This window comes from Bombina bombina, chromosome 3, assembly GCF_027579735.1.
Source record: "Bombina bombina isolate aBomBom1 chromosome 3, aBomBom1.pri, whole genome shotgun sequence".
NCBI classification, from domain to species: domain Eukaryota; kingdom Metazoa; phylum Chordata; class Amphibia; order Anura; family Bombinatoridae; genus Bombina; species Bombina bombina.
The window spans coordinates 287817199-287829700 of NC_069501.1; the positions used below are offsets into that span (position 1 = coordinate 287817199).

Genomic DNA, 12502 nt, shown 5'->3' on the forward strand with positions numbered 1-12502 from the left:
TCACTCTCCTCCCACGCAGCACCAGTGGGGGAGGAGAGAAGGCAGCAGCAATGATCCGGAGTGGCCCAGGGAAATTCAAAAGAAACCGCGGGTGTCTCCTGCAGGTGAATGTGTAATCCCTGGAATGAACAAGATCTTCAGGTAAAGCAGTAGTGCAAAGGGGAGGTGAGTTTGTTTTTGTACGATAGTGCTTAAATTGCTGTATGATAGTGTAACTTCAAGGAGTAAAATAGTGTCCTCAAAAGAGAAAAAAAAAAAAATAGCTGGTCGACAGTAATTTTATGTGGATTGTTTGTTCCTTAATGCCCAAAGTTAGTTGGGTTGGAAGTCTGTTTGGGTGACTTTTACTTTCTTTAGGATAGTGGGATGATGTTCCACTAACTTCGGTTCCATGAGTGTGTTGACATAAACTGTCCAGCAGGCTTTCATCCAATTTGGATAGGGACCGCCAAAGTCTTTAGGACTGGAGTGCAGGGCTCAGCAGCTCAGCAGCTCACATCTTGCTCCTCCTCCACCGGACAGAAGTCTGTACATTTAATAGCCCAGTGCCGGGTTTTCCTTTAGACGCCCTCCATGTGCATCAGGAAGTTCTGAGGTTTGCTTCTTGTCAGACATCATCTTGTTCAGCACAACTGAATTTGTCAAATATCCTTACGTTTCTTCTTTACTGTATTGTATGTAATCTGGTAGCGAGCACTAACTACCCGCAGACTAAACACAGGAAACTACCGGCAAAATGTCTGCCGTGACGTCACTTGCATGGGACACGGATGAAAATCCCAAAAGAACTACCTATTTTATATTTTTTAATAGTCAAAAGAAGAAGAGCTCCAAGGTACCTTCTTCCCATTGATACCAATTCTAGTTCTGAAGGGGAATCAGACCCATTGCCCACAGTTTTTATGGATGAAGATAGGACTCAAGACACAGGTATAAAAAATGTAACTGTAATGTCGAGAAAAAAAAAAAAAAAATTCAAAGACAGGTATTAAAGTAAATTTATCTTTTAACTATTTTTTTTTATAATGCTATAGATAATAGCACTCCAAATAATAATGCAATGGATGAGCAAGGAGAAGAAGATATCGATAACATTGAAGGTAATCTAAAAAAAAAATTCTTTGAGATTTCTTTAACATATATATTTTATAAATAAAAATTTATTTGTAATAATAATTTTAGGACATGTAGAGCCTACAGAGTCAGAAGAACATTTGGAACAAGATGAAGAACATTTGGAACAAGAGGACGAGGAGGGCCATGAAGAAGATGAGGTTCATCAAGGAACATCAGGTGATTTTTTATTTTTTTTATGTTGATATATCCATTATAAAACATTATATTTTTATATATATATATATATATATATATATATATATATATAAAACAATTGATATGTATGCATATATATATATATATATATATATACACATATATATATATCAATTTTATTAATGTGTATATATTTTTTTTTTAAAAAAAAAAAATATATATATATATATATAAAAACACATATTTTTTTTATATATATCAATATATATATATATATATATATATATATATATATAGATAGATAGATCAATATATATATATATATATATATATAGATAGATATATGTAATATATATATATATCGACAGATAGATATATGTATATAGATCAAAAAAGACAGATGTAAATATAGAAATAAAATTAATTGAAAGATAACATAGATAGAGAGAAAAATATTGTGTAAGATAGATATATTTTAAAATTACATTATCAATACATTGTAATCAAAATTTTGTTTTTTGAAGAAACTCAACAAAATTTAATAAACTTAGAGGTACACGATGAAGACTCTCAGTCACCTCAATATTATAACTGGGGTAAGTGTTATAGCATTTATGAATAAATATATGTTATTGCTGTTGGTAATTCCATTGACAGATATTTTTTTTACTCTCATGTCTATAAATGCTATTCAAAATAATCAAAATATATATATATTTTTTATTTTTTAGTTCCGGATGATGAAAAAAATTGTAATAGGCAAAAAAGAGCTCCTTGAAGTCCTGCTTAAAGCTGAAACTGGACTGATAAGCAGTTACTCAGCAGTCAGGAAAATGAGGCTGAAATATGAAAACATGTAACTTTTTCATTTATGTGTTATTAAAAAATTTATGAATGTGCTGGCAACATTTTTTTTTATTTTATTTTATATACAGAATAAATGCATATATTATTTAACAAATATAAACAATTGTCGTTATTGTGTAATATATATTGAAACATCTTATCAATGAATTGAAACATCTTATCAATGAAAGTGTAAGATTAGGTCAATGTAAGACGTTAATTTGAAAAGAATAATAGTAGTGAAATGTCTAGAGGGGTTGTGTAAAGTAGGTAGAGAAAAACAAATTAGTTGGTAAAGATAAAAGACGTGTTGAAAATCAAAAGGAATAATAGTTAAAGGTCTGCATGGGGTGTCTAAAATAGCTAAACAAAAGACAAAAAAACAAGACTTTGTAAGACATGTGCTAAAATAACGTAGAATAATAGTAAGGTCTGTATGGGGTGTCTAAAGTAGATAAACCAAAAAATAAGGACTTTGTAATATGTGAAACGTGTTAAAATAACGTGGAATAATAGTATGGGCTCCATTTATCATGATAAATGGAGGCCTAAAAGGTCTGTATGGGGTGTGTAATGTAGAGAAACCAAAACACATGACTTTGTAATAAGTAAGACGTGTTAAAAATAACGTTGAATAGTAGAAAAAGGTCTGCATGCGGTGTGTTAAGTAGATAAACCAAAAAAAATGACTTTGTAATATGTAAGCCATCTGTTAAAAATAACGTGGAATAGTAGTAAAAGGTTGTGGTTTGTAAAAAAAACACAAAAAGAATAATAATATAGAAATTTGTTCAATTCATATTACAAATATAAATGTTTATATAACCTTAAATTACAACAAATAAAAAGAATGCCTATAATAAAAAAGGAAAATACCAAAAATATGCGCTTTTTTACGATGATGGAATGGTAAATATAGTCGAGATTTATCATTAACACGCCGCATCTCGACTTTGGAAAAAAGCGGTATAATACGACCAGTTTTTTTATAAATATTGGCGCACAAGTGCGCCTCACAGAGGGCGAGCTGCGGAGAACTTCTTGGAGAACTGAAAGTCGGATTTCTCCAAACAATGATAAATGGAGCCCTATGCATATAGTTTTAGTTTCTAAGTAATCACAATGTTAATACACAAAATATGTCGATTTTGTAACAATATAAATGTATCCTTTTTGTATCAAGTACTAGTATTTGCAATAGGAGAGAGGTCTAGCTATTAGGAGCCAACAGCTGAACACTATGCACCTGTGTAATGTCACACAAGGAGGCGTGAGTTTGAAAACAAGGTATCATTGGTTGGATATTGTCCTTTCAAATAGACAGCGGTAGTGTGGTTATACACAGTCTGAGGAAACGGCATTGCACGCCGAGAAACACGTCACTATTTTTAAATATGTTTTAAATTAAAGTATTTTAAACATACTACTGCTGCCTTTGTGGATTTTTGGAGGATCTGTTTTTTCATGTACCTGTATCCCTGCAAGTAGGAGCTGGCTGACAAGTTACTAATAGCGGTTGCAACACAGAGTATTACGGGGAGAACACGGAACAGAATTCCTCTTGTGAGAGTTACCGCTGATCAAAGTCAGCCGAGTGGCTCAGAAGTCTCGGTCTGTTCCAATTGCACTATAGTGTGCTTTGCTAAATGTGAATATATTTACATATACTTTGTTGCTGGCTGGATCTTGTTTGGTGATACTGCACTTAGAGGCGCCTCTGTATATTTTTTCCTTTCTTCAGGAATTCATCAGATAATAAGGTTTCTGTACCGGATGCTACAATTATTGCCTTCCTCGTAGGTCTGATGAGGAGGATATGCCAGTAGCCTCTGAGGGTAAAATCTCAGATTTGGTCAGTATGATTCCTTTTTCTGATGCTGGAGTAGTATTTTTCAGATTTCAGCCTGAACACCTCGTGTGGGATTAAAGAGGTTTTGGCTGCTTTGGAGCGACTCAGATACGTCTGTCGTTGTCAATCCCTAAGAACCTAGTGCACTTTATTGATACCTCTGTGACAGTTTTTCCTGTACCTCTGTGCTGGAGATTTATTTTATTTTTTTCCACACGAATGGGATCTACTCGTGGAGTTTTCCCCGTCTCCTATCCTTAAGAGGATGTTTCCTGTTATTGTTAAATATCAGACGCACGGTGCCTATAGTAGTAGGGCATTTCTTCTATGGCTAAGAGAAATACAATTTCTAGAGAGAATAACTCCCTCAGGATTATTGGTCTAAGCTTTAAGTTTACATGGATATGCAACTGTGTCAAGTGCGGCATCTTACTGGTGCAAAGCCTTGTTTGTTCCAATTGGTAGGGACTCCTTTAAGGAGGAGATCCAGAACAGAATTAAGACTCTTAAACTAGCCAATCCTTTATTTATGATGCCACCATGCAAGTCTTTATGCAGGGAGCCAAGATATTTATCTTCGTTGTGCTAGCCTGCCGGGCTCTGTGGCTATTTTCATGGTCAGGGGATTTTCCCTCTGCATCCAAGCCTCTGGCGTTTTCTTACAAGGGTAAGAACGTGTTTGTTCCGGATCTGACAGAGTCTCTCTGGCATAGCTTAGTGGCTAGCACACCTGCTTAGAAAGCAGAAGGTTGACATTTTTTGAAGATTTCTGATAATCAAGTAGAGAAGCATCTTTTCTACCAAAGGACGAGCTATATAGAACTACAGGAGTTTTGACCCAATCTAGGATCGAGGTCCAGGTGGGGGGCTGAATCTCTCTGTCTTCAAACATGGATGTCCTAGATAGGCTGTGGACATAGTACCTCAGGATTACTACATAGTAGTCATTCTGTTCTCTCCCTGAGGCGGGTTCTTCCTCTTAATTTATCTGCAGGCCAGATATTTTTGTAGTACGTTGGGGACTTCTCTTCCCTGTGACTATTAGTTCCAGTTCCTGTAAGGGAACAGGGTCTAGGATTTTATTCATTCCTGTTTGGGGTTCCTGGAAAAGAGAAAAAGATTTCTTTCATGTAATTAGCAAGAGTCCATGAGCTAGTGACGTATGGGATATACATTCCTACCAGGAGGGGCAAAGTTTCCCAAACCTCAAAATGCCTATAAATACACCCCTCACCACACCCACAAATCAGTTTTACAAACTGGTGAAGTAAGTTTGTGCTAGATTCTACGTTGATATGCGCTCCGCAGCAGGTTGGAGCCCGGTTTTCCTCTCAGCGTGCAGTGAATGTCAGAGGGATGTGAAGAGAGTATTGCCTATTTGAATTCAATGATCTCCTTCTACGGGGTCTATTTCATAGGTTCTCTGTTATCGGTCGTAGAGATTCATCTCTTACCTCCCTTTTCAGATCGACGATATACTCTTATATATACCATTACCTCTACTGATTCTCGTTTCAGTACTGGTTTGGCTTTCTACTACATGTAGATGAGTGTCCTGGGGTAAGTAAGTCTTATTTTCTGTGACACTCTAAGCTATGGTTGGGCACTTTTATATAAAGTTCTAAATATATGTGTTCAAACATTTATTTGCCTTGATTCAGGATGTTCAACGTTCCTTATTTCAGTCAGTCAGTTTCATATTTGGGATAATGCATATGAATAAATCAATTTTTTTCTTACCTTAACCCCTTAATGACCACAATGTACCCTGTAGGTCACTGGTCGTTAAGGGTTTTTTCAGGACATAATAGCACAAGTCTAGCAAGAACACGCTATTAATGCCCTCCCTCCAGAAGGCTTTGTGGAATAGTGCAGTCTCAACGCTGGTGGCAAGACCGCACTATAAAACAATCAAGTCCCAAAAAAAGGCCAGCGACATACAGGGTATGGTTAAAATTTGACTTTTTCCCTGTGGGCTGTTAGGCTCGCGGGGGCTGAAAATGATTCATTTTATTGCGTCATTCTTGGCACAGACTTTTTTGGCGCAAACATTTTTTCTTTGTTTCCGGCGTCATACGTGTCGCCGGAAGTTGCATCATTTTTGACGTTTTTTTTGCGCCAAAAGTGTCGGCGTTCCGGATGTGGCGTCATTTTTGGCGCCAAAAGCATTTAGGTGCCAAATAATGTGGGCGTCTTTTTTGGCGCTAAAAAATATGGGCGTCACTATTGTCTCCACATTATTTAAGTCTCATTGTTTATTGCTTCTGGTTGCTAGAAGCTTGTTCACTGGCATTTTTTCCCATTCCTGAAACTGTCATTTAAGGAATTTGATCAATTTTGCTTTATATGTTGTTTTTTTCTATTACATATTGCAAGATGTCCCAGATTGACCCTGAGTCAGAAGATACTTCTGGAAAATCGCTGCCTAGTACTGGATCTACCAAAGTTAAGTGTATTTGCTGTAAACTTGTGGTATCTGTTCCTCCAGCTGTTGTTTGTAATAAATGTCATGACAAACTTGTTAATGCAGATAATATTTCCTTTAGTAATGTTACATTACCTGTTGTTGTTCCATCAACATCTAATACTCAGAGTGTTCCTGTTAACATAAGAGATTTTGTTTCTAAATCCATTAAGAAGGCTATGTCTGTTATTCCTCCTTCTAGTAAACGTAAAAGGTCTTTTAAAACTTCTCATTTTTCAGATGAATTTTTAAATGAACATCATCATTCTGATTCTGATAATGATTCCTCTGGTTCAGAGGATTCTGTTTCAGAGGTTGATGCTGATAAATCTTCATATTTATTCAAAATGGAATTTATTCGTTCTTTACTTAAAGAAGTCTTAATTGCATTAGAAATAGAGGATTCTGGTCCTCTTGATACTAAATCTAAACGTTTAAATAAGGTTTTTAAATCTCCTGTAGTTATTCCAGAAGTTTTTCCTGTCCCTGATGCTATTTCTGAAGTAATCTCCAGGGAATGGAATAATTTGGGTAATTCATTTACTCCTTCTAAACGTTTTAAGCAATTATATCCTGTGCCATCTGACAGATTAGAGTTTTGGGACAAAATCCCTAAGGTTGATGGGGCTATCTCTACTCTTGCTAAACGTACTACTATTCCTACGGCAGATAGTACTTCCTTTAAGGATCCTTTAGATAGGAAAATTGAATCCTTTCTAAGAAAAGCTTACTTATGTTCAGGTAATCTTCTTAGACCTGCTATATCTTTAGCGGATGTTGCTGCAGCTTCAACTTTTTGGTTAGAAGCTTTAGCGCAACAAGTAACAGATCATAATTCTCATAGCATTGTTAATCTTCTTCAACATGCTAATAACTTTATTTGTGATGCCATCTTTGATATCATTAGTGTTGATGTCAGGTATATGTCTCTAGCCATTTTAGCTAGAAGAGCTTTATGGCTTAAAACTTGGAATGCTGATATGTCTTCTAAGTCATCTTTGCTTTCCCTTTCTTTCCAGGGTAATAAATTATTTGGTTCACAGTTGGATTCTATTATCTCAACTGTTACTGGAGGGAAAGGAACTTTTTTACCACAGGATAAAAAATCTAAAGGTAAATTTAGGTCTAATAATCGTTTTCGTTCCTTTCGTCACAATAAGGAACAAAAGCCTGATCCTTCTCCCACAGGAGCGGTATCAGTTTGGAAACCATCTCCAGTCTGGAATAAATCCAAGCCTTATAGAAAACCAAAGCCAGCTCCAAAGTCCACATGAAGGTGCGGCCCTCATTCCAGCCCAGCTGGTAGGGGGCAGATTACGTTTTTTCGAAGAAATTTGGATCAATTCAATTCACAATCTTTGGATTCAGAACATTGTTTCAGAAGGGTACAGAATTGGCTTCAAGATAAGGCCTCCTGCAAAAAGATTTTTTCTTTCCTGTGTCCCAGTAAATCCAGCGAAGGCTCAAGCATTTCTGAAATGTGTTTCGGATCTAGAGTTGGCTAGAGTAATTATGCCAGTTCCAGTTCTGGAACAGGGACTGGGGTTTTATTCAAATCTCTTCATTGTATCAAAGAAGGAGAATTCCTTCAGACCAGTTCTGGATTTAAAAATATTGAATTGTTATGTAAGGATACCAACATTCAAAATGGTAACTATAAGGACTATCCTGCCTTTTGTTCAGCAAGGGCATTATATGTCCACAATAGATTTACAGGATGCATATCTGCATATTCCGATTCATCCAGATCACTTTCAGTTTCTGAGATTCTCTTTCCTAGACAAGCATTACCAGTTTGTGGCTCTGCCGTTTGGCCTAGCAACAGCTCCAAGGATTTTTACAAAGGTTCTCGGTGCCCTTCTGTCTGTAATCAGAGAACAGGGTATTGTGGTATTTCCTTATTTGGACGATATCTTGGTACTTGCTCAGTCTTCACATTTAGCAGAATCTCATAAGAAACGACTTGTATTGTTTCTTCGAGATCATGGTTGGAGGATCAATTTACCGAAAAGTTCATTGATTCCTCAGACAAGGGTAACCTTTTTAGGTTTCCAGATAGATTCAGTGTCCATGACTCTGTCTCTGACAGACAAGAGACGTCTAAAATTGATTTCAGCTTGTCGAAACCTTCAGTCTCAATCATTCCCTTCGGTAGCCTTATGCATGGAAATTCTAGGTCTTATGACTGCTGCATCGGACGCGAGCCCCTTTGCTCGTTTTCACATGCGACCTCTTCAGCTCTGTATGCTGAACCAGTGGTGCAGGGATTACACAAAGATATCTCAATTGATATCTTTAAAACCGATTGTACGACACTCTCTGACGTGGTGGACAGATCACCATCGTTTAGTTCAGGGGGCTTCTTTTGTTCTTCCGACCTGGACTGTGATTTCAACAGATGCAAGTCTGACAGGTTGGGGAGCTGTTTGGGGGTCTCTGACAGCACAAGGGGTTTGGGAATCTCAGGAGGTGAGATTACCAATCAATATTTTGGAACTCCGTGCAATTTTCAGAGCTCTTCAGTCATGGCCTCTTCTAAAGAGAGAATCGTTCATTTGTTTTCAGACAGACAATGTCACAACTGTGGCATATATCAATCATCAAGGAGGGACTCACAGTCCTCTGGCTATGAAAGAAGTATCTCGAATACTGGTATGGGCGGAATCCAGCTCCTGTCTAATTTCTGCGGTTCATATCCCAGGTATAGACAATAGGGAAGCGGATTATCTCAGTCGCCAAACGTTACATCCGGGCGAATGGTCTCTTCACCCAGATGTATTTCTTCAGATTGTTCAAATGTGGGGACTTCCAGAAATAGATCTGATGGCTTCTCATCTAAACAAGAAACTTCCCAGGTATCTGTCCAGATCCAGGGATCCTCAGGCGGAAGCAGTGGATGCATTGTCACTTCCTTGGTATCATCCTGCCTATATCTTTCCGCCTCTAGTTCTTCTTCCAAGAGTAATCTCCAAGATTCTGAAGGAATGCTCGTTTGTTCTGCTGGTGGCTCCAGCATGGCCTCACAGGTTTTGGTATGCGGATCTTGTCCGAATGGCCTCTTGCCAACCGTGGACTCTTCCGTTAAGACCAGACCTTCTGTCACAAGGTCCTTTTTTCCATCAGGATCTCAAATCCTTAAATTTGAAGGTATGGAGATTGAACGCTTGATTCTTAGTCAAAGAGGTTTCTCTGACTCTGTGATTAATACTATGTTACAGGCTCGTAAATCTGTATCTAGGAAGATATATTATCGAGTTTGGAAGACTTACATTTCTTGGTGTCTTTCTCATCATTTTTCCTGGCATTCTTTTAGAATTCTGAGAATTTTACAGTTTCTTCAGGATGGTTTGGATAAAGGTTTGTCTGCAAGTTCATTGAAAGGACAAATCTCTGCTCTTTCTGTTCTTTTTCACAGAAAGATTGCTAATCTTCCTGATATTCATTGTTTTGTACAAGCTTTGGTTCGTATAAAACCTGTTATTAAGTCAATTTCTCCTCCTTGGAGTTTGAATTTGGTTCTGGGGGCTCTTCAAGCTCCTCCGTTTGAACCTATGCATTCACTGGACATTAAATTACTTTCTTGGAAAGTTTTGTTTCTTTTGGCCATCTCTTCTGCTAGAAGAGTTTCTGAATTTTCTGCTCTTTCTTGTGAGTCTCCTTTTCTGATTTTTCATCAGGATAAGGCGGTGTTGCGAACTTCTTTTAAATTTTTACCTAAGGTTGTGAATTCTAACAACATTAGTAGAGAAATTGTGGTTCCTTCATTGTGTCCTAATCCTAAGAATTCTAAGGAGAGATCATTGCATTCTTTGGATGTAGTTAGAGCTTTGAAATATTATGTTGAAGCTACTAAGAATTTCCGAAAGACTTCTAGTCTATTTGTTATCTTTTCCGGTTCTAGGAAAGGTCAGAAGGCCTCTGCCATTTCTTTGGCATCTTGGTTGAAATCTTTAATTCATCATGCTTATGTCGAGTCGGGTAAAACTCCGCCTCAAAGGATTACAGCTCATTCTACTAGGTCAGTTTCTACTTCCTGGGCGTTTAGGAATGAAGCTTCGGTTGATCAGATTTGCAAAGCAGCAACTTGGTCTTCTTTGCATACTTTTACTAAATTCTACCATTTTGATGTGTTTTCTTCTTCTGAAGCAGTTTTTGGTAGAAAAGTACTTCAGGCAGCTGTTTCAGTTTGATTCTTCTGCTTATAATTTCAGTTTTTTTCATTATAAGATTTAAACTTTATTTTGGGTGTGGATTATTTTCAGCGGAATTGGCTGTCTTTATTTTATCCCTCCCTCTCTAGTGACTCTTGTGTGGAAGATCCACATCTTGGGTAGTCATTATCCCATACGTCACTAGCTCATGGACTCTTGCTAATTACATGAAAGAAAACATAATTTATGTAAGAACTTACCTGATAAATTCATTTCTTTCATATTAGCAAGAGTCCATGAGGCCCACCCTTTTTGTGGTGGTTATGATTTTTTTGTATAAAGCACAATTATTCCAATTCCTTATTTTTTTATGCTTTCGCACTTTTGTCTTATCACCCCCACTTCTTGGCTATGCGTTAAACTGATTTGTGGGTGTGGTGAGGGGTGTATTTATAGGCATTTTGAGGTTTGGGAAACTTTGCCCCTCCTGGTAGGAATGTATATCCCATACGTCACTAGCTCATGGACTCTTGCTAATATGAAAGAAATGAATTTATCAGGTAAGTTCTTACATAAATTATGTTTTTTCATCCTATAGTAGACATAAAGCGTCTCGACAAGTGTCTCAGGGTTCTGTGTTTCAAATGGAAACCAGTGGTTCCAGTCTTCCTTGGTCTAGGATATGGTGACCATAGACCTGGAGGACGCGTACTCTTAAGTTCCTGATCTTTGTTTTTCCGTCAATCACTTTCAGTGTGTGTCCCTTCCCTTTAACCTTGCCATGGCCCTCAGAGGGGGCTATATTGACTGTGAATAGGTCTCAGGGAATTGCTGTGGTGCCCTTCCTGGATGTAATACGGGTTCAGGCGCCATCCTTTCAACAAGCAAACTCTCATACAGAGACCTTGTTGTCTTCCTCATTCCCATGGATGGGAGTGAATTTGAAAATGGGTTCCCTTGTTCCAACTACAGAGGTAGTTTCTTAGGGACCATATTAGTTTCCCTACTTATGAAAATATTTTTGACAGAGGTCAGAAATTAGAGGATTCGTTCCTCTTGTCTTTTTTGGAACCCTACTGTTTGGCCCTTCAGTGGCTCAGTGTATGGAGGTAATGGTCTGATGGTTGCTTGATCGATTCCATCTGAGAGTCTGCGGTCATGCAGGACCGGGAATCTTGTGACTCTGTCTCTGAGGATTGTTCTGGATGAGATTCTTCCTGCGAATCAGAGAGCGAGTGCTCGCTTAGCTTTGAGAGTTAGCGAGATAGTTGACTTTCTCCAGAATCTTTTGGTTTCTCAGGAGCTTCTGGCTACATTCTTCCGGAGACCTTCCAGAGTAACAGTGCCCACGACCGCTAGCCCGTTTGGTTGGTGACTATGGACTTGAGAGGCTTATGCTCTCCCCATAACCCTCGTGGATTTGAGTTATCTTCAATGCTCTGATGGCCTGGCTTCAGTAGCTTTATCTGCTGGTCAGTTTTTAGTTGAACTGTTTCATCTTAGTGGTAACATTAACAACCTGGGAGGAACCTGGAGTTCCTTTGCCATGATTAGCATGGTTTGTTCGGTGGACAGATGCTCATTTTCATTGCTTATCCACTTTTCACTTTCAAGAGTGAATTCCTGGAGTGGAGAGTTCCTCGGGCCGCTCTAATAGATGCTCTGGCGGTTCCTTGGGATTTCAGGCTGGTATACCTGTTTCTTCCGGTTGCTTTACTTCCACAAGTCATTGCTAGTTTCCAGGAGAGTGTGTTGGTAATTCTAATAGTATCTGCATGGCCTCAAGGGTTCTGGCCTCACGGGTTCTGGTATGCAGACCTAGTGGAGATGTCATCTCCTCTACCTTAGAGACCTCCTCTCAGGAAGGACTTTCTGATCAGGGTCCTTTCATCTAAATTTAATTTCTCTGAAGCTGTCTGC

At 38.1% G+C, this 12502-nt stretch overlaps 1 protein-coding gene across 1 annotated transcript; it reads left to right on the forward strand.

Annotated features, from left to right (window-relative positions):
* Positions 1-818: 818 nt before the first annotated feature.
* Positions 819-11941, forward strand: LOC128652322 (histone H3.v1-like). The gene is made up of 5 exons (XM_053705257.1): positions 819-930; positions 1035-1100; positions 1183-1293; positions 1797-1868; positions 11883-11941. Exons 1-5 carry the CDS (start codon positions 903-905, stop codon positions 11939-11941), a joined length of 336 nt encoding a protein of 111 aa, XP_053561232.1. The 5' UTR covers positions 819-902.
* Positions 11942-12502: the final 561 nt, after the last annotated feature.